Genomic DNA, 21730 nt, shown 5'->3' with positions numbered 1-21730 from the left:
CCCCCCCCCCCCCCCCCCCGCGCGCAAGGCATCCCAGGGGATAAGACCTTCGAGCTGGGCCTTTAAGGACCGGCCAGCGCTCCCCAGGTGCTCAGAGCCTCCTGGGACACCTGCCCGTTGAACAGGAGAGGAGACTGAGCCTCGGCGTCGGCCCACGATACCCGCCTCCTTTAACCAGACCAGGCCGAGCACCGGCTCGGAGTCCGTAGGCCTCGCCCCCAAGCCGGGCCGCCGGTGCCCGCCCCGCACCCAGGGCGGGGCCTCGGCCCAGGTGCGCGGCGGCGGCGCTTCGCGGAGGCAGGAAGTGTGTCCCCAGCGGCGGCCCGTGCAGCGCTCCCGCGAGACGCTCACCTGCGCCCCAGGTGAGCGGCGAGGGGGGCGGGGGGAGGGGCCGGCCGGAGGCGGCTCACCTGGCGGGACAGGTAAGCCCCGCGCGGGCCCGTGGGGGCGCGGGCCGGGGTGGCGCCGGTGTGGAGAGACCCCCCCCCCCCCGCCCGAGGCTACACCTGGGCGGGGGAGGGTCCCGGGGCCGCTTCCTCGGGCACCACCCTCCCACTTCCGGGGTGCGCGGGCCGGGGAGCGGCCTGAGCGGGCGTCTGGGCTGGGCGGCCAGAATGGGGGTGGGGGGGGCCGCGGTCGCCCTCAGGGCTGAGCTGGCTGGGGTCGGGGGTCTCTGCTCGCCCCGGGAGGGGTGGCAGTGTCGGGAGGGGGGAGGGGGGAGGGGGGCGTGCACACCCGGAGGAACGGTGTCAGGGCGGGAGAGGGGCTGCGTCTGCCCGCGGGCGGAGGGCCCCTGCAGCTGGAGAGCGTGGAGCTCGCCCCGAGGGCCCCGGCTGGTGCAGAGGCTGTGCTAATCGGAGGGGCAGTGCCCGGGTCTGGTTCTCCCTTGTCCCGGGACTGGGTGCCCCCGGATGCCGGATTCGTGGGCTGAGCCTTTGGGGCAGGAAATAGAAGGTGCGGGGACGCCGGGGGCGAGAGCCGAAGGCTGTTTCCCGAGCAGGGTTGGAGTGCCCGTCTCCGCTGGGTGTGCAAGACTAGGCTGGGTACGGGGGTGAGGCCTGTCCTGGGGACCTTGGGCGGAGGGGGTGGTACAGAGACCGACCCGTGTGTGTGTATGTGTGATCTCAGGGACTAGGGGAGGAGAGAGCATCAATGAGAAGTTTGGGGAGGGCGGGCCCCTGCAGTGACTTGGGGCGCCCGGCGACCGAGCCCCTCCCACGTGCCAGGCACCACACTAAGAAACCCGCACGAAATAACTCATTTAGACCTCACAGTGGCCCAGGAAGATACTCATCTCTCCCTAATTAAAGATGAGAAAACTGAGGCCAAGAGGCTTGTCCCAGGCCACAACAGGAGCAGGGGCCCTCCCCTCACTAAACCCAATGACCAGTGTTCTTAGGGTTTCCGATGTGAGGGCAGCAGTAGCCAGCGGAAGATAGAGCCTGGAGGAAATGGGCTAAGTTGGACTTCAGAAGGGTTCTGGACCTAGAGGGGTGGGGAAAACTGAAACAAGCCACTGCCCTTAGTACCCTCCCCACCCCCAACCCCCCCCCCCCACCTCCATCTCACCCACATTCCAGGTATGTGGCACAAAACAAAGTACATGGGCTCCAGAGTCTGGTAGAGCACAATACAAATCCTGTATCATCCCTTTCCAGCTGGGTGTCTCTGGGCAAGTCACTTCTGAGCTTGAGCTTCCTGATCTGTAAATATAACATTTACAGAACAATTGTTGAGTGTTAGGTAAAGTGAAAGCCCTCTTGGGCTGGAGACTATTTCTGGCCCATTTACTGCTGTTTCTCCAGCATTTAGCACAGTGCTGGGCACATGGTAGGTGCTCAATAAATATTTGGTGGGATGAATTTATTTATTTTTAATTTTTATTTTTTAATGTTTATTTTTGAAAGAGTATGAGAGTGTGAGCAGGGAAGGGGCAGAGAGAGGGGCAGACAGAGGATCTGAAGCAGGCTCCGTGCTGACAGCAGAGAGCCCGATGCTGGGCTTGAAATCGAACCATGAGATCATGACCTGAGCCAAAGTCGGAAGCTTAACTGACTGAGCCACCCAGGTGCCCCTGGTGGGTGAATTTAATGAATAGTAGCAATCCTAAAGCCTTGGAGGTAGAGAAGGAGTGATCCAGACCCTCATCAGTAACCCCTTGAAAGTTTTACATACCCCAGAGCTCAGTGTGGTTGAAACAGTGTAGACGCACCCATCCTCCTCATCCAAGGCCTGAGCCTGGAAGGCTGAGGGCTCCCTATGTGGTCCCTCCGTGGGTATAGGCTTGTCCATGGAGCTGGCAGCTGGCCACTTTGCCCCTTTCCCTCCCAAGTAACAGATAGGATGAGGTATTGAGTAAGACTCTGGGCCAGGCTGCTTGGGTAAAAGTAGATGTGTGGATAACTTATTTAACCTATCTGGACCTCTAGGTATATAGTATATAATAATAATAATAATAATAATAATAATACCACCAACAAATAGGGTTGTGAAAATTGGTTTAATACATTTACGGTACATAGAACAATGTGGGCCATCAATAACTAACTCATTCACTAGAATGCAGACTCCTGACTGAGGCTAGGGGATTTTTGCCTGTTTTATCCACCAAAATTTAGAACAGTGTCTGGCATTCAGTAGGCCTTCACTAAATATTTGTTAATTGAGTGACTGAATGAATCCATACCCCCAACCCCACATTGCTCAAACCAAGGCAAAGGTTTTTAACCACTTGCCTATCTGGGTTGTGAGGGGCTTTCAAGTCATCTATTAGTCTCTGTCTGTACCCCCTTCCCTGAGACTGCTGCTACCCCTATTCTGGTCAGCCTAGAGCTTGAAGTCCTTTTTCTTTCTGCCCCATGGTCCTGATTCTACTCTTAAGCCCACACAAAATGTGTCAGTCCCCTGAAGCACTTACTGTATCTGACGCTGTTCTGACACTGAGGCAGAAAGGAGTCAGACACAGTCCCTGCCCCTTGGGGTCATATAGGCTTAACCTCAAACAATGGGTTCAAGGCTGACCCAGCTGACAGAGCCCAGCAGAAAGCTGTAGGAAGACAGGTTACCATCCCACTTGGGGATATGGAGGCTCCTTAGAGAAGGAGTGCAGAATGGGGCCGGGGAAGTGGATTGAATAATTCCAAGAATAAAGAATTCCTGTATCCTCTTACCTAGCCACCATGGCTGACGTTCCCTCCCTCCCTTTCTCTCTCGAGACACATGAACCTTCGGATTTTCTTGGGAACCTTTTGAGATTAGGTTACCAACATCATGCTCCTTTACCCCTTAGTGCTTCAGTGTATGTTTCTTAAGAGCATTATCTTATATAACCATAGTAATCAACGCCAGGAAATTTAACATTGGCATAATACTATTCAATAATATACAGTCTACTTGTAAATTTTACCACTTATCCACATTACCCAGTTTCCAATTTTTCCTCTTGATCAATCCAGGATCACACATTGCATTTAGTTGTCATGCCCTTAAGTTGGGCTTGTCTGATGTTTCCTCCTGATTATATTCAGGTTATGTTTTTTTGGCAGAAATACTTAAGTAATGTCATATCCTTCTTAGTGCAGAGTATCAGGAGGCACATGATGTCAGTTCATCCCATTATCAGTGATGTTAATTTTGATCATTTGATTAAAGTGGTGTCTGCCAGGTTTCTCCAGATTGCTAAAATTCTCCCTGGCTGCAGTAAGTAGAAAGAAATGGAAGTGGCCAGAATGGGAGTCTCAACAGTACCTGGGTGACATGACTGTGGCCCTGATTAGAGAGGTGGCATTTATTTGTCCAAAGCACATTGTCTGTTAGAGCCAGAACTGGGACTAGAATACAGATATCCTGATGTTCAGTCCCAAATTCCTCACATACCACCAGTTCTACGACCTCGGTGCCATTAAATCAGGGAGAAAAAGATAAAGGATCAATGTCACAGAAAATCCAGTTTATTACTTGGAAACCCCTACATGTAATCAAGAACCTTCCCAAACATATCACTACATAATGTTCCCTAACTCCCTGAGGCATAGTTATTCGCTCCAATAATGCCTCATATATCCTACATGTTCCATCTTAGGATCTTTTAAGCATCTGTTTTCCCTACAAAACCATGAGTGAATCACAAGAACAGGGTCTGTAGTTTATTCATCCTTGGTTTTACAGTGCCTTAACATAGGGCCACCCTCAGTGTTTGTGGAATGAATGAAGTTTTTGCTCTGAGTTTGCTAGCAACCAAGTCAGAAAGGGAAAGAAGGTGTGTTTTGTGGCTTTCTTGTCTAATCAAAGGAAGCAAAAGAGTGCTTGGTGTTAAATATTGCTAGGAGAGCAAATCTGAGCCAGATTGAAATATTGACGTGGGGACTGTTACAGCCCCATGTCTGATTGAAGGAAGAGGGAAAAGGGAAGGTAGTAATGCTCAGGTTCTGTAGCAGGTCACATGGAAAGGCATTTGTTGAGTAGCCTCAGAGACTCTGTGCTGGGTAGGCTTACCAATAGTGGGAATAAACTGGGGGAGACCATTCCCTAGAAAGTGATATCTCAGGGGATTTTTCTTTTTATGTGGTAAAATATACATAACATAAAATTTACCTTTTAAAAAAAAATGTTTATTTTTGAGAGAGAGAGCACACGCATGCATGGCCGAGGGGGGAGAGGGAGAGGGGGACGAAGGATCCAAAGTTGGCTCCACACTGACAGCAGAGAGCCCAACACAGGGCTCGAACTCACAAGCTGTGAGATCATGACCTGAGCTGAAGTCAGACAACCACTTAACCGACTGAGCCACCCAGGCACCCCTAAAATTTGCCATTTAATCATACAATTCTGTGACATCAAACACATTCACATTGTTGTGTAACCATCACTGCCATCCATCTCCAGAACTTTTTCATCTTCCCAAAGTGGAACTCTACCCATTAAACACTAACTTCCCCTTTTCCCCTGCCTCCAGCCCCTGGCAACCACCATTTTACTTTCTGTCTCTAAGAATTTGACTATTCTAGATATTTCGTGTAAGTGGGACCATACGATATCTGTCCTTTGGGTCAGGTTTATTTCACTTGTCTCAAAGCTTATCTATGTTGTAGCCTATATCAATTTCATTCCTTTTTAGGGCTGAATAATATTCCATTGTATGTATACATCATGTTTTGCTTATTTATCCATCTATCAATGGCCATTTGGATTGTTGCCACTTTTTGCCTATTGCAAATAATGCTGTATGTACATTGGAATACAAATACCTGTTTAAGTCCCTGTTTTCAGTCCTTTTGGGTGTATACCTAGAACTGGAATTGCTAGATCATAGGGCAGTTCTGTGTTTGATTTTTGGAGGAGCTGCCACAGTTTTCCACAGCAGCTGCACCATTCTACAAACATTCCCACTTCACATCTTCAATGCCTGTCATCCTCTGGTTTTTCAATAGTAGCCATCCCAATGGGCATGACGTCCCAGGAGATTTTGACGTGTAGGTTAGACCAGAGACAGAACTTCCTCTTGGGGAGGGAGGGATACTAGGTGAGGGTTCATGGGCATAACCGCACCCTTGATCCTGACCCCTTTCTGGCCTCTCCTCTACAGGTGCCTGGCTGCAACAAATCATGCAATGAGCCATGCCCCGCCCCGGACACCCCCGCCCATCATCTGGGCCCCCACGCCTGGGACCCTGGGAGCAGCCAACAGAGCTATGCCTGGAGACTTTTGATGAGCCATCCCAACCCCCACCAAGCCGCCGCACCCGCAGGCCAGACCCCAAGGACCCTGGCCACCATGGGCCTGAGAGCCTTACCTTCATTTCCGGCTCTGCTGAGGCTGCTGCTGAGCCCCCGGCCTGTTGCCTGCTCTGGCGACCCTGGGTGTGGGACTGGTGCCGGGCTGCCTTCTGCTTCCGCCGATGCCGGAATTGCCTCCAGCGTTGTGGGGCTTGCGTGCGGGGTGGCAGCCCCTGCTTGTCTGCTGGGGACTCCCCTGAGAGGGCTACTGACACCAACTGGTCCAAAGAACACAATGGAGTGCCCCCCAGTCCCGACCGTGCACCTCCTGGTCAGCGGGATGGCCAACGGCTCAAGTCAACCATGGGTAGCAGTTTCAGCTACCCTGACGTCAAGCTCAAAGGCATCCCTGTATATCCCTACCGCAGTGCCACCTCCCCAGCCCCTGATGCGGACTCCTGCTGCAAGGAGCCACTGGCCGAGCCCCCACCCATGCGGCACAGCCTGCCTAGCACCCTTGCCAGCAGCCCCCGTGGCTCTGAAGAGTACTACTCCTTCCACGAGTCGGACCTGGATCTGCCCGAGATAGGAAGCGGCTCCATGTCCAGCCGAGAGATTGATGTGCTCATCTTCAAGAAGCTGACAGAGCTGTTCAGTGTGCACCAGATCGACGAGCTGGCCAAGTGCACATCAGACACTGTGTTCCTGGAGAAGACCAGTAAAATCTCGGACCTTATCAGCAGCATCACCCAGGACTACCACCTGGATGAGCAGGATGCCGAGGGCCGCCTGGTTCGTGGTATCATTCGCATCAGTACCCGCAAAAGCCGCACCCGCCCGCAGACCACAGAGGGGCGCTCCACACGGGGTGCTGCCCCTGCTGCCGCCCCTGACAGTGGCCATGAGACCATGGTGGGCTCAGGGCTCAGCCAGGATGGTAGGTGGAGCTCCACATGGCTGAGGGGCAGAGCAGAGGAGGTGCTGACCAAGGGAGGGCTGCGCTGGGGTCTGAGGCCACTGTGGGTCCACCCTTCAGCCAGTCGCTGCTCTTCCTCCTTTTCCTTCCTTTTCTGAACTCCTCTGCATCCCGTAAGAGGCTCCTTCTGTCCCCTGCTACCGCCTGCCAGAGTAACTTGCAGGCCTAACCTGGTTAAGAGGACCCAGGAACCCATTATGAATTTGGACCTTTGCCCTAACCAAAACCCCTACACACCCACCACCGCACAGATGCGTGTGTACACGCACACACACTGCCTGTGTCTTTGTTTTAAACACTGTTTCTCTGACCCAGCCAAGGGGTAGGTGACCCCTCCTTCATCGGGCTGGGAGCTGGTGGGGGCTAGGGTTAAAAGGATGTGATAATGACTACTGCCCCCTCCTGTTCCCTCCCTAGAACTCACAGTGCAGATCTCCCAGGAGACCACTGCAGATGCCATCGCCAGGAAGCTGAGGCCTTATGGAGCCCCAGGTTTGGTTCTGACCTGACTAGTACAGAGGACACTGCCCTACAGTCCCCTCTGGCAACCCCCCTCCATTCTCCCCTCTCAGCTTCCTCCTGGGGTGGGTGGGCATGGGATCAGAAAGGGACCAGAAGCCCGAGCAGCCAGACCCCATCCCAATCCTGCAGGCTGGCTTAAAGGGTTCACTTGGGAGACATTCAGGGGGCTGTCCCTGAATGCAGGGTTCAGAAGCTGCATCTAAGCCCGTATTACTGGGGAGGACAGTGAAGGGGCGGGGGGGGGGGGGCGGGGGTGCTATCCACTGGTGCTGAAAACACTCTACCCTGTGTGCTACTACTGTTTTGTTGGTCTTCACCAGCCCCCGGGAGTGAGGTCATTACCCATTTACAGACAGCAAGGCTGGGGCTCAGGGAGGTCAAGAAACCGAGTGGGTCACCCAGCCAGGATCAGACTGACCCAAGCTCAAGTCCTACTCTGCTCCTTCTCAGCAGGCTTTTCCCTGTCCCTGGAACCTAGATGAGCTCCTTCCCCTCTCTGAGCCTGTTTCCTCTTCCCTTCTCAGGATACCCAGCCAGCCACGACTCGTCCTTCCAGGGCACAGACACAGATTCATCAGGAGCGCCACTGCTCCAGGTGTACTGCTAACCCCAACCAGGCCCAGTGGTGGCAACCCCTTCTGGGAGTATAGCCCACAGCATGAAGAGGGGAAGCAGGACCCCCTTTGGAGGAAGCTGGACCATGAGACCAGAAGCAGTGGCCACCGTGGCTCCTCCTGCCTCAGCTGACTGGTTCCTGGACCATGTGCATTTCACTGGGCCACTGTGCCCACATCCCCCTGGATCCCCTGCTGGCCTGACCCCTGCCTGGGCCTGCTCCTTCCTGCCCCTGGTCTTCAGGCAGCCTCGGTCATGGAAAGCAAAGACTTCGAAATTACCTTCTGGGATTGAATCCTATCTCTATCCCCTTAACATATACCCCATAACCAAACATGCCAACCTCCCTCTCCCCGTGATGGGGAGGGAGAGGGTGACAGCTCAAAGAAGCTTATTTTAATGGATTGGGTTAGGGAGCAGGCAGGGCCTGTCTGGAATTCTGTGGGCCGTGCCCACTCCACATTATGTTCTGTTGTTTCTTGGCTGATGGTGTTCTGGATGCTAACACCACCACAGTTGCAAGGACAAAGGTAACAGAAGACGGCCTGGTCATCTCAGCAGATACTGTCCTTTCTGTTCAATCTGCTTGGCCGCTGCACAAGAGACATGATAGGGTGCCCAGCCTGCCTCAGTGTTGTGGGGCAGTCATAAGGCTAAAATGATACCAAGAATGTCTACCCGTCAGGTTTCCCCAATAAAGAAGCAGTTTCTGTACCTAAGGAAGGTCTAACAAGTGCTTTGTCATTGTTGAGGGATTCTTTTAGGTAGGCCTAGCCCCCCCGCTGCCCCAGTTCACTGCCCATCCCTGCAGTTTCCCCAAATCCCTGAGGATGGGTCAGCCCCCACCCAGCCTCCAACTTGCAGTTCGGCTCCCTCTACCTCTCCCTGGTTCTGACAGCACTGTGGTCCACTGGGATCTTCTGGACCTTCCCAACAACCCTGGAATGGGGTCATCCTTTCATGGACCAAGAGGCTGGGGCTCAGAGGGTTCAAGGAACTTGGCCACATGACAAGTAACTGTGGCTCTCAACCTGGAAGCTGGCCTCTTGGCAGTTTTGCCCCAAAGTTAGCAAGCTGACCTGCTTGGGGTAGAAGTAGGGTCCCCTTGTTTGGACATCAGAGCCCAGCTGGGTCCAGAAGGATCTTCCTTAGCTACTCTTCACACACAGGAGTGTCTTAGTCCTCTCAGCAATGAGGGGAAAGCAGACCCACCAGCCCATTCTTGACTGAACAAGATAGACATCCAGGATCCACCTCACCCCCCACAGCATCTTATTATCTCACAGGCACCTTGTGTCAAGCGACAACTAGGCAAACTATCCAGCTCCCTATCAAATACACAAAATGGAGATGGTCCCCTTGGGGACTGTGACCACAAGGCCCCAGTACCAGTGACAAGACTGTCCCCTTTCCTTCAGCTCTGCTATCTCATTCAGGTCAAGGCCTCTCCAAGATTGAGAATGTCCACAGTGAGAAACTGTCTTAGAGATGAAAACGGAATCAACTCCAGTGGGTCTTAAATTCTGCTGAGTCATGGGCCCCTTTAAGAATACGACACGTATTCTGATCCCTGTATCCAGAAAAACTCACCTTTGCTCAGTCACAGACTAAAAGCCTTGTTTTAATTTTCCCTCTAAGTAATGAGAAACAGCCCCAGAGAGGTGTAAGGACTTGCTCTAGGTCACATGGCAGAAGCTGGGCTAAAAGCCAAGCCCCCAGCACCAGCAATAAGAGGCCTGTCCCCCAGGGAAAGACCAGAGGGAAGAGAAAACAGGTGGAGTAAATAGTTTTAATGTGTAACAGTAGGCCAACTGGGGAAGATAAGACACCCCCCACAAGGCCCCAGCCCTTCTCCCATGATGCCCTGGGACCAGTGTGTCTGGGCCAGTCCCATACCTGTCCCAGCCCTGAGGCCCCCAAGTCCCAGGGAAGGGTAGGAAAAAGTGGATGGCTGGGGTTCAGCCCCAAGAGTTCAGGGAGGCATATACGGGCTAGTTGAATTTGGCCTTGGAAAAATCCATCTCTGGATGCTGATCCATGAACCTGGGGAAGGAAAGTAGGAAGAAGGTAAATCAGGCCATCCCTCTCCCGGAAACTTAGCCCCTTTCTCCCAACCTCCCACGTCAGGTCTAATTTCTTTAGAACCCTGAGCAACTTGGAGCCAGGCCAGGCAAGCGGTAGAGCCTCAGGGTTTTCCTATAGATGGCAATGACCGCTTGTGTTCTCCCTTCCTACCCTGAGGTGGCCTTGTCCTCAAGATGACCTCAGAAAGTGATTAGAGTAGGCAAGCTGAGGCTATCAATCCATAAACCTGGCTGGCTCATTCTGGAAGGGGAAGGGCGGCCCCTGTGTCCTGCTCAGTGACCCACTCACTGCTGTCACCCAGGCCTAGACCCAACACCCACCTCCCCCCCCAGAACTACCCCCCCACCCCCCAAGCCTCCATCTCTGCATTGCTCACTTCTTCAGAATCTCCTGCTTTTTCTGCTCATCCGAGGTGGGCAGCCCCATAGACTTCTGCCTCTGGTCGTACATCATCTTTTCCACCATGCTGCGGGTCTCACTGTCCAGGTCTGACAGCTGAGGGCAGGTAGTGACAAAGACGGGTGAAGCTCTGGGGCCACCTAGGCCCTCACCTCCCAGCTGAGGCCCAACACAACCAGCTAAGGCTCACCTTGGAGTTCTCAGGGTTGATCTTCTTGGTATTGATCTCAGGATCAGTGGATACCAAGCGGCTCCACCACTCCATCTTGTTGATCTGTGAGGAGGGGAACCACCGGGAGATGGGAGGTAGCTCACTCTGTACCCTAGGAACCACCCCCCAACCTTTCCAAAACCCAACTCTCTCCTCTATCCTGTACCTGGGACCCACAAAGCCCTGTGCGGGGACCTAGGGTGCAGATGGGCAAGACCTCTGCCATCCCCAGTGGCTTGGGAAGCAAATGGAGACAGTTACAAATCAGTGTCATCAGGGCAAAAATGAAGTGCAGAGGGAGCTATTCATCCAGGGTAGAGGGACAGAAGTTAGAGTGGCACCAGGACTAGGCCTGAGGGACACGTGGTACACCAGATGAAAAAGCAAGAGAGGACATTCCAGTTGGGAGAAGCTAGTGCAAAGACATGGGAGAGGTGAGTGAAAGGCAGGTAGGCTGGGACAGGCCTGACGTGCCATGGAAAGCTTTCCTTTGACTCATGGCACTTTACAGGGACTACATTTATTTACTGGTGTCTGTGTCGCATCTCTGAGGGAATGAGGCGAGGCTTCCTGCAGGCAATTTTCTATGTTTTGCTCAGTGCTCTCTCACCAGCACTTAAAACAGTGTCTGGCACATAGTACATACTCAGGTATTTGCTGCATTGAATGCATGTACAAACCTAACGTAAAACAAGATGCTTTGGTATCAAAGACTCAATCGTGACTCCATCCCTACCTACAGGTAGGAGCCTGGGCAAATCTGAACCGCCCTTTCCCTGATTCTAAAATAGGAATTTTAGATCGAACCATAAAAAAAAATTTTTCAAAAATTAAAAAAACGGGGGGGGGGGGGTGCGCGGCACCTGGGTGGCTCAGTTGGTTGAGCGTCCAACTTTGGCTCAGGTCATGATCTCACAGCTCTTGAGTTCGAGCACCATGCTGGGCTCTATGCAGACAGCTAAGAGCCTGGATCCTGCTTCAGATTCTGTCTCGGTCTCCCTCTCTGCCCCTCCCATGCTCACATGCTATCTCTCTCTCTCTCTCTCTCCCCCTTAAATATAGACGTAAAAACATTTTTTTTTTAATAAAATAAAATGGGACAGACCTACATTGAAAGTCCTGTGCAGATTAAATGTGTCCACTAGGCCCCCGGCATGGTCCCTGAGTGAATGAGCAGACACCCTCCCTCCTTTCTCCATCAGGACTCAGACCAGGAGACCAGGCCGCTCACACCTTCTCCAGATGCACCGTCACCACCTTGCCGTCCTCAATGAGCCACGAGCTCTCCTCCACCTTCACCTCGTTGTAGAGCTCCCCGTCAATGATCGCTGGTTGCCCCTTGAGCCCCACCCGGAGGTGCCGCCGATGGATGTCCACCACCACATCCTTCCCCTTCAGCCGGAAGTTCACATGGAAGGGCAACGCCAGCTGCATGGGGCAGGGGAGGTCAGCAGGAGCCCCAGGCTGGCTCCCTAACCTCCTAACCCAAGCCCCGGCCACTCACATCCAGCTCCGACAAGGTCTGGGTCCAGCGGTAATTGGGCAGGTCGGCCCCGTTGCCAAGGTTGGGCTTCAGTTTCCCTTTGTCTTTCTCATCCTCCTCCTCCTCGTCCTCCTCAGCCTCCTGCTCACAGTTGGGGTGCTCAGCTACTTACCTGACAGACTGAACCCCGCTGAGCCAGGCCCAGGGATGGCACTGGGCATACAGCCGCAAAATGAAATAGACCTGGTCCCTGCCCACTCCAGGGCCCACTGGGAGCCAGAGGTAAAAAAAAATGGCTCTGATCTCTGAGACAAGCAGCATACCATGTGACAAAGGACACAGTTGGTGAACAGTGACAGTCAGAGATGGACCCATGGAACCTAGCTGGGGATCCAAGCCAAGGGACTTGGAAAGAAAGCCCAGCACAAAACAGAAGGTCACAAGGTGGCTATGAACAGGGTTCTAAAATAAAACCAGGCTGCCGAATGATCAATTTTCTTTTTCTGTGTCTGTGGGGCTGAGACTCCTACTGTCAGACCAGAAACTCTGGAAAGACAAATGAATGCCCAAGCGTTGTTTGGGAAGCTGGACTTGAGAGGGAGGAGCCCCAGGGGCACATCCCCCACATATATGGCCGCAAAGGGCCAGGCTGGGCCCACAAACCCCAGCCCACCCAAATGATACCTGTCTAAGCACTGCGCTCTCTGGCTCTTAGGCTCTCCTGCCAAGGCTTTAAGACCAGTAGGTTTTTTTTAAACCCAATCCTGTGGTCCAATGTCTAGGAGTGGGATCTTGAAGGATGGGGAGGACCCCCAAAACTGAGGGAAAGGGCATAGGGGAAAGCATCCGAGACATGGGGAAAGGCTACAGAGTCCCTAGAAGTTTCCAAGCCCCTGACTAGGCACCCCCAGTCCAACTCACCTGCTTCCCTGGTGAGCCAACGCTGCCATTCTTGAGCTGGGCCTCATGATTCTCTGCATCCTTTTTCTGTGGTGAAGGGCACAGCAGTTGGCAAGAGCATCCTCGCTGCCAGTGCTGATGGGGGTGCAGGGAGCCCACTCTTACCTGGTCAATCTCCAGCTGCAGCCTCTCTGCCTCCTCATCTGTCAGCTCCTTGATCTGGGGCCCAGAGGTATCTGACTTGGCCTCCTTGGCCAGCCTGGCTGCCCGTTCGGCCTTCTCCCGCCGCTCATTCTCCTGCCGAGATCTTTTCTCCCGCCGGGCCTTCTGCGCCAGCTGATTGTGGTGGTTGAAGGTCTGTATGATGAGCTGGGGGAGGGACAGAAGGCGAGGAGGCACTGGGGCTGGGGCCAGTATCCCAAGGCCTGGAGTCCAGTCCCGCCTCTATCTGCTGGGTGCCTGGGCAAAGGCACTGCACTCAGAACCCAAGCTCCTCATCTATACAATGGGGGGGACACTGTACACACCTATCTCAGAACTCGAATGAACAGCTGCAAAGTACCTGGCACGATAAACAGTGGTTACTTAAAAAACACACAGTCTAGTGACTAAGAACACGACAGTGAAGCCAGACGGGCTGAGTTCTAACCCAAGCTGTCACACACTAGCTATTGTATTTTTGGCAAAGAACTTAACCTGTAAGAGCTTCAGACTCCTCACCTGTGAGGATGAATCCCTATACCTCACAGGGCTGTTGTGCAGACCCAATGGTAAGTGCTCAGAAGGTCCTTCCCTACAGAGCAGGGCTGTTATGAACAGAACTCCAGTCTCCGCCCAAGAGACCTTTCCTGAGCCTGCAGGCCTGCACTGACCTGCTTCCCTGACTGATCTCTTCCCCATGCGTACCTGTCTCCAGGACAGCAGCAACTCAGCCAACACATCCAGAATCACCACATTAGCAGGAAGCCAGAGAGAGCTTTCTTGAGGGAAAAGGCTAGACTCCTCCTCTCCTCAGCCCAAGAGCTATCAACGTCAAATCCTTCCTCTCCCACTGTGCCTTCCCAGAATGTTTCCAACCCACATCCTGCTAGCTGGTCTCCCTGCTGCCCAAGAGCTACCACAATACTACTGCCACTGTCACTAGCTGGCTGCGTGGCCTTGGACAAGTGAATGACTTTGACACTTTCTAAGCCCCAGTTTTCTCACCTGTCACGAGAATCGAATGGGACAAATGCTTACCAAGAGGCTGGCACGGTCCTTGCCACATCATAGCCACATACACAGTGTTAGCTTCCTAACACCCCTTGCCCGACTGAGGCTAATCCAGTGTCAGCCGGTTAGGGGTGGGGACAAGTATGTTCTCCCCTATAAAAATACAATGGGAGAGATGGCCCACCTATTCATACCAATAGGTCTCAAGATGTGGTTCCCCACATCCGCAACACCACCATCACCCACAACTTGTTAGAAATGCTAAACCTCAGTCCCACCCCAGACCTACTGAATCAGACATTCCGGGTGGGGCGCGGCAGCCTGTCTTTAACAAGCCCTCCTGCCCAATTCTCAAGCAGACCCGACAGTCACACCTAGACTGGAGTTCCCGGACTACTCCTTCTACCTGTGTGACCGGAGGTCATCACTCTGTGCTTCTATGTCATTATTACCAAAAACAATCTTGCATAAGTTGTTCTTTGCCTAAAATGTCCTTGTCCCTACTCCCAGGTCACCTGGCAATCTCCTGTTCATCCTCCAGCATCAGCTCCAGTGTCTCTTCACCCTCAGCAGGCCCAGGAACATACCCAACTCAGGAAACCCACCTGTGTCTGTCCACACATCTGGAAGAGGCCTCGCGGGCACTCAGCACATGATCGGTGGTCAATTTACCACCTTCCAAACATCTCTGAGCCACAGCTGGATGGAAGGAGGGGTCTGCAAGAGCTGAGGGGCGTAGGTGGGGCTCAGGGTCACAAGTCACCCATGGGCTCCTAGACCTAGGTTCTACCAAATGCCCCGTGGCTTCTCATTCATTTGATGTCAGTTCCTCCGGCTACCCCCAAACTCCCAACCTCATGCCACATGGCAGTAGTTCTACACTCTACAACGCTGAAGGGCACCAAAAGCATCCCCCAACCAAATGGGTTAACAAAATGGAGTGTGTGTGAAAGAGAAGGGAGTCACCTGAAGGCCATTGTGCTGTCAATAGAATCAGTCATGGGACAATTACGCCAGCGAAGGCTGTTCCACCAAAGGGCCTTGGTCCCAAATCCCTAATCGGGAAGACCTTGAACTCAAGCCATTTGCCAACCAGTGGCCAAGGGGAGGCGGGAGCAGGGCCCTCCCCTCTCCCAGCTCCAGTGAATCATGTTACATCCCATTCGTCCTGTTCCTTCCTAGCTCCTGGAGGTTAGGTGAGGGCAGAGCTGAACCACCAGGCACAGCCAAGGCCAATCACAGCAGTCTCTGACCCCTCCTCCCAATCTCCTCCCACCAGCTTTACCCAGGCTCAACCCCAGGCAGAGACCCCTGGGGGTGTGGAGCCTACTCTATGGTGCCAACCAGGAGGCTGTCAGAGAGCCAAGCATCTGTTACTAGACACATCTTTGGGAACCACAGCCCAGCAGAGCAGGGAAGGATGAGGACAGCTGGGCTAATTCTACAAGACAGGCCCCAGGGGCACCTGGGTGGCTCAGTCGGTCGAGCTTCTGACTCTTGATTTCAGCTCATGATCTCACAGTCATGGGATCAGTCTCCAAAGCAGACTCTGTGCTGAGTGTGGAGCCTGCTTGGGACTCTCTCTCCCTCTCTCTGCCCCTTCGCCGCGCATGCACAGGTGCGTGCACACACTGGCACAAGCGCCCTCTCTCAAAATACAAATAAACATTTAAAAAAAAAAAAAAAAAAAAGGAAGATGACAGGCCCCAGACTGTTAAGCGGGCAGACCTGAACACAGGCTTTCTCTGACCAAGGCTGGGTAATCAGGGAGTAAAGAGCGGTTCCCACCAGCCTGGCAAGAAGAGACACTGAAAGGTAGGAGATATTTAACCTTACCATGGCGAGGGTACCCTAAAACATCTGAAGGAGAAAACATACGCCTGTTCTAGAACTTCACATAAATTAAATCATTCAAGAAGTGCTCCTGTGCGTCTTCCTTTGAAAAGCTGAACGATATTCTATTAGATCCATCATATGTATATATGACACTATTCATCCATCAGTGGATGCTTGGATTGCTTCCACTTTTTGGTTCTCGTGCATAGTGCTGCTATGAACACGGGTGTACAGATCTCTCAAGACCCTGCTTTCAATTCTTTTGGGTATGTACCCAAAGTGGGATTGCTTTGGCTCCAACAGGTTCAGAAAAGGACCATGAACTTGATTCTCAAATGCCAGCCACTTCATCTACATTACCTCTTTTTATCCTCACAACAGCCCTATGAAATAAGGATTTAGACCCCCTTACAGCTGCGAAAAATGAGGCTCAGAGAAAACGTGATTTACCCAATGCCACACAGTGGTAAAGCAGGAAATGGAGGGGGAGACTGGAATTCCAACTCACGTCTACCTGATTCCAGAGCCTTTGCTCCTAATGGGTGCACTTAAAAATGATGTACCTGGTGGCCTGTACACAGTAGGCACTCAATACCCAGGAGTTACTGTGTTACACATGGAGACCAGGTGGGAAGGCTGGACAGGTTTCTGCCTGCCCGAGAGTCTGACCCACCTCCTGGGGAAGAGCTGAATCTAAGTGAACAAAGAGCCAAGGAGCATGACAAGGTCTAAGACGGGACCAGCAGACAACCATACATGGCAGCTACCATCACCCCCATACCTGTAAGACACCACTTCTTTATTCACCGCTCTCCCTTCTTCCAGCTATCTCTTAATCATCCTTCATACCTCAAGCACCGCTTCCTCAAAGTCTTCCTTGAGCCCCCAACCTAGGGCAGTCCCCCATTTAATGTTCCTAGGGCTTCTGCCCAAACACCCACTTCTTCATTTACTAAGGGGTGGGGGCAGCATGCTACACTGTGAGATCCATGAAAACAAAGGCCAGTCTGTATTCACCTATGTAATCCCAAAGGGTCTGGCATAATACCTACCACAGACAAAGCATTAAGCGTTCAATAAATGTGCACTGAACGAATGAACAAATGCTATTATAAGGCAGTCTGGCCCGCAGAGAAACAGGAGGTGCTGGCACTAACACAGAAAGAATATTTGAGCCAGAAGGGGTCCTACAGGTCAGTAAGTCCACCTTCTTCCACTTTGCAGACATGTAGACTGAAAGGACCAGAGAATTGGTGGGAAATCAACCAACCCACACAACTGGGCTGAGATTCCAGGACTCCCACTCTCAAGCCAATGTGTCTATGACAGAGTAGCCTCAGATCATCAAGACACAGGATAGCACATTCTAGCTTGTCAGATGCCTGACACCACAGGAAGCAGTTCGCAAAATGACTCCCTCTTGTTACTATGTCTCTTTAAGTGAAAACAGTATCGATGTCCTAAAAATCATTGTTCGGTGAGGTAACATTTTCACAACTTACCAATTTTCAAAAATATAATTACAATCTAAAGTATCAGAAGGAAGTCCAAGGTCTCAGAGCCTGTACCACAAAATGCAACTCCCAAATCCATGAACTTTGGGTCACCGTATCTGGGAAGACTGGGATTGGTTGGCTTTAAGTTTTCCTGTATTTGTTTTCTTTTTTTTTTTTTTTTTTTATTTTTTTTCCAACGTTTTTTATTTATTTTTGGGACAGAGAGAGACAGAGCATGAACGGGGGAGGGGCAGAGAGAGACGGAGACACAGAATCGGAAACAGGCTCCAGGCTCCGAGCCATCAGCCCAGAGCCTGATGCGGGGCTCGAACTCACGGAGTGCGAGATCGTGACCTGAAGTCGGACGCTTAACCGACTGTGCCACCCAGGCGCCCCTCCTGTATTTGTTTTCTAAGCTCAATTTCTAACATTTGCCCACTCTCACCACCAGGTAGGTAATTAGATAAAACTTCTTCAGTGGAAAAGGAATCCAGCAGCATGCGGTCAAGGGCAGAAGACAGTTTTACAACAGACTCTGGTTCCAACGGTGGCTCTCTCACAACTTAGCTCAAGACTGAGGACAAAGTGCCAAACACCCCTGAGCCAATTTCCTCATTCGCAAAATGGGAATAATAACACCTGTCCTTCTCAAACTGCTAAAGGATCACGGGAAACAGAGGCAGGTAAAGCACCTGGCAAGGAAACGGGCTTCAATAAACGACAGCTTGCTTCCCGTCCCCAACTCTTCACCCTTGGCATTTTACTTCTGCTGAAGGCTATTATTACGCCAAAAGAAGACCAGGGGAGCTTTTCTTCTGAAGAGACAGAGCTTCCCAAGGGACAGCAGGCCCCAACACTCACCTTCTCTGCCATCCCCTCTTCTCCTCCAACGAAAAAGTCTGTTTTGCGTCGAAGGAAGCTGAAGAAAGTATTCACAAGCTGAAAGACAGAAGGAGACTGCAGCTGCGGAGATGCCACAACGGGAGCCCCTTGACTGCACAGAAATCGGTTTCTTGTCCAGGAGGGATCTTGGGACTTGACTGTTTTACCCCAAGCCTCTCATCAGAGGAGACAGCCTCCTTAACAGGTCCTACCTTAGTCACTTCCACGAGGAAGCCTAACTTAACCTTATTTAGATTGCCTGAAAGGTAGATTTCTCATTTCTCCTGTCTATGGGTACATGGGTTTCATATTCCTTGTGGGTCTAGAAGGAGCCTAAGGATATAGAACACTCCTCTCAATCCAGGGGTTGAAACATCTAGGCCCAGCTTTCCTCTCCAGACAGTAAAAGTCCATCCAGACTGGCACTGGCTGAGTTAGTAGGGCAAAGACGGAAGGAGGGGAGTATATGAAGCCACTTCAGAGAAGTTTAAAACCAACTAACTCTGACTGGTACACCAGAGTATCCAAATGGTTAAGAATACGAGTTTGAAGATCAGACTGATACATATTAGCTCTGTCATCTTGGGGAAGTTTCTTCACTCTAAAACAGAAACAGCAGCAGGACCTATTTCTAGGGACCCTGTGAGGATCAAATGAGATAATGGAGGTGAGGGCCCTTAGTAGCGCCTGACCCAGAGCAAGAGACCTCCTATATTAAGCCATAGCTTTTTTTCTTTTTAATGTTTATTTGAGAGAGAGACAGACAGAGAGAGAGAGAGAGAGACAGAGACAGAGTGTGAGTGGGGGAGGGGCAGAGAGAGGAGGAGACACAGAATCCGAAGCAGGCTCCAGGCTCTGAGCTGTCAGCAGAGCCTGCAGAGCAAGAGACCTCCTGCCAGAGTGAACTATGGCTTATTCTGTCTACATCCCCAAAGCTTGGCACCAGGCTCAGTGTATATGCTCAGTGAAACTTTTCCTGAATGAAATGATCTAACGGTGACCAAGAATTAGCACCTTAGTGCTTTTATCTGCCCAAAAGTTCTAGCATCAGATTTAGAACCACTCATATCTTCATGGTTTGAATTTCTACTTCTAGACACTTTGATTCACTCAAAAATGAACTTGTTCCCAAATCTAATGTCAACAATTCAGGAGGATGAGGAAGGGAATCTTTCACACCTGCAAATTAGTAACTCTCTTCCCACCTCAAAAGGCTTAGGAGTCCTTGGTCTCCACAGGCACCTGGGTAAAAGAATGCGAATAGAAAGCTCAAAGCAAACTTGTTCCCAGTGAGACAAAGAATCAGCAATGGACTGTGGAAAGCACAATGGCCCAAGGAGTCTGGTCCTGTCTGGTCACGAACCTGTTGGATGATTTTAGGCAAGTTCCTTTGGTTTCTTTACAGAATGAGAGTTCTGGAACCAATCTTGATAGGCTTTTCTATTTCTAACTTTCCACGTTTTTGGCCCAAAAAACCAACTCCAGAATCTGTAACAGTTGGTTCTTATCATTCATATGCTATGTGTTATTATGCAGTCACTATGTATGAATTATGCTTTTGAAAAGTTTTAAGCTCCATCAGGGCCAGGACAGATTTCTGCTCACATCTATATGCCCAGGACCCAGTCTGGTGAGTGTCTGGCACACATCAATCACTCGAGAAGTATCTGAATGAACAAACCTGACTACTGAGAATTCCTTACTGTCCTTCGAGACTTTTCCTGTCCAACAAAGATTCGGAAATTAAAGGACTTGTAGCTCTATCTCAAAGACAAAGGAACTGAGGCTTGGAGACGTGGAAAGGTCCCTTGTAGGTAGGTGCTGGAAAAAATTGTGAACCCAGGCCTCCTACTCCCCATTCACGGCCTAAAGGGACCACGTGCTAACATCACCCCGCCCTACCTCCACCACCACCACCACTACCACCACCACCCCCCCCCCCTACACACACACACATTCGCCAGCTCGGTCCAGGTCTTGGTAGATGCAAATCCCAACGTATAGGACGCTTCATCCTAAGAAATGTTCTTCGGGGGAGGCCATCAGACGGAAAACGAGGCCGGAAGCATGTATGAGACTGGGGGACGGGTTAAGGGAGAGGGCAGCGGGTTTTCCAGAACCGCGTTCGGAGACGCCGGAGTTGCTAAGACACGGAGTTGCTAGATACTAAGCGGGGCCGGGAGCCCGGGACAAAAACGAATGGGGCCCTAAGTGCCACGGGGAGGCCAGACCGGAAGCCGGGTCGCAGTGAGGACGTAGAAGGAATCCCAGGAACCCGCGAGGCCCAAGGGTGAATCTCGACCCCGGAAAACAGAGAAGTGGAGTAAGCGTGGCTAGGACCGCGCGGGTTGGCGAGCGCCTCAGGACCAGGCCAGGCCGAGCCGCGCGGGCCGTTACCTCCTGCACGCCGCCCTCGTGCTGCTGCGCCATGGCCAGCAACATGCCGTCGAACCGCTCCTCTTCCTGTTCTCCGCCCATCGCGCCTGCCTCTAGCCACGCTCCGAGTTCCCAGCTCTGCACTCGCGTCCCGCGTTCTCCCTGCTCTTTCGGGTCGCGTCCGGCCAAACGGCTCCAGTCGTCCGCCTTCCGCAGCGGAGCCGGAAACACGCACGCGCCGCACCGCCCAGGCCCGCCTTCTCGCCCTGTCTTCCCGCCTCCCTCCGGGCCCGCGACCACTGACCGCGCGGCAAACAGCCCGCTTCACCGACCATTGGTCGACATGCTGAGCCAATCGTCGAGCGCGTCCAGGAAGCGGTGGGCGGAGCAAGGGTCCCGGAGTTTGGCGTGAGTTGCTATGGTCACCAGATGCTTTGGAGCCTTCCAGAAAACCCTGAACTAAAAAATCTGGCCGCTGGGGCGCCTGGATGGCGCAGTCGGTTGAGCGTCCGACTTCAGCCAGGTCACGATCTCGCGGTCCGTGAGTTCGAGCCCCGCGTCGGGCTCTGGGCTGATGGCTCAGAGCCTGGAGCCTGTTTCCGATTCTGTGTCTCCCTCTCTCTCTGCCCCTCCCCCCGTTCACGCTCTGTCTCTCTCTGTCCCAAAAAAATAAATAAACGTTAAAAAAAAATTAAAAAAAAAATCTGGCCGGGTTGGAAGTTAAAAAGGGACAAACTCTGAGCTTCACCCCTGAGAGTGACTTCCCAGCTTGTAGAAAAGTGGAACTGAGAGTGTCCTAAGTCCTCTCTTCCAGTCCTTCCATGAGGCAGCGGAGGCCCTAGCCCAAAGGACAGCCTACCCTGTCATCATCACACACTTGCCAGGACCAGTTTCTTGGGATGACAAACTGTACAGTGGCTCGAGCCTCGTCCTGGGAAGGGCTCCGTGCTTGGTTTAATGCTCTTCTGATGCAGTCTTGAAATTCTTAATTTTTGAACAAGGGACAACACGTTTTGCACCGG

The 21730-nt window shown here is 52.3% G+C and overlaps 2 protein-coding genes across 4 annotated transcripts; one reads left to right on the top strand and one right to left on the bottom strand.

Annotated features, from left to right (window-relative positions):
• Nucleotides 1-264: 264 nt before the first annotated feature.
• KDF1 (keratinocyte differentiation factor 1) lies at nt 265-8547 on the top strand. Of its 2 annotated transcripts, none has more exons than XM_040466223.1 (4): nt 265-362; nt 5585-6652; nt 7109-7183; nt 7738-8547. In XM_040466223.1, exons 2-4 carry the CDS (start codon nt 5617-5619, stop codon nt 7818-7820), a joined length of 1194 nt encoding a protein of 397 aa, XP_040322157.1. In that variant the 5' UTR covers nt 265-362; nt 5585-5616; the 3' UTR covers nt 7821-8547. The 2 variants fall into 2 exon arrangements, with proteins under 2 accessions (XP_040322157.1, XP_040322149.1); XM_040466215.1 differs by having other exon boundaries at nt 361-422.
• A 1054-nt stretch (nt 8548-9601) lies between these two features.
• Nucleotides 9602-20946, bottom strand: NUDC (nuclear distribution C, dynein complex regulator). 2 transcript variants are annotated; one of them, XM_040466191.1, is made up of 9 exons: nt 20730-20946; nt 18312-18389; nt 13072-13275; nt 12928-12993; nt 12028-12147; nt 11757-11951; nt 10503-10586; nt 10290-10408; nt 9602-9871 (listed from the first exon to the last, which is right to left on the bottom strand). In XM_040466191.1, exons 1-9 carry the CDS (start codon nt 20808-20810, stop codon nt 9820-9822), a joined length of 999 nt encoding a protein of 332 aa, XP_040322125.1. In that variant the 5' UTR covers nt 20811-20946; the 3' UTR covers nt 9602-9819. The 2 variants fall into 2 exon arrangements, with proteins under 2 accessions (XP_040322125.1, XP_040322136.1); XM_040466202.1 differs by lacking the exon at nt 20730-20946 and adding an exon at nt 20288-20559.
• Between the last annotated feature and the right edge of the window lie 784 nt (nt 20947-21730).

Source organism: Herpailurus yagouaroundi, unplaced genomic scaffold, assembly GCF_014898765.1.
Source record: "Herpailurus yagouaroundi ecotype Mexico unplaced genomic scaffold, PumYag 77, whole genome shotgun sequence".
NCBI classification, from domain to species: Eukaryota; Metazoa; Chordata; class Mammalia; order Carnivora; family Felidae; genus Herpailurus; species Herpailurus yagouaroundi.
This window is presented reverse-complemented; position numbering and strand designations above follow the sequence as displayed.

What these genes read in the sequence shown, in the direction of transcription:
- NUDC (XM_040466191.1), bottom strand. Translation starts at nt 20,810, where the DNA reads ATGGGCGGAGAACAGGAAGAGGAGCGGTTCGACGGCATGTTGCTGGCC. An exon ending in AAGAGGGGATGGCAGAGAAG is followed by an intron (nt 13,276 to 18,311) that starts GTGAGTGTTGGG and finishes TCCCTCCCCCAG; the next exon opens with CTCATCATACAGACCTTCAA. An exon ending in AGACCTTGTCGGAGCTGGAT is followed by an intron (nt 11,952 to 12,027) that starts GTGAGTGGCCGG and finishes TGCCCCATGCAG; the next exon opens with CTGGCGTTGCCCTTCCATGT.
- KDF1 (XM_040466223.1), top strand. Translation starts at nt 5,617, where the DNA reads ATGCCCCGCCCCGGACACCCCCGCCCATCATCTGGGCCCCCACGCCTG. An exon ending in CTCAGGGCTCAGCCAGGATG is followed by an intron (nt 6,653 to 7,108) that starts GTAGGTGGAGCT and finishes TTCCCTCCCTAG; the next exon opens with AACTCACAGTGCAGATCTCC. An exon ending in GAGGCCTTATGGAGCCCCAG is followed by an intron (nt 7,184 to 7,737) that starts GTTTGGTTCTGA and finishes TTCCCTTCTCAG; the next exon opens with GATACCCAGCCAGCCACGAC.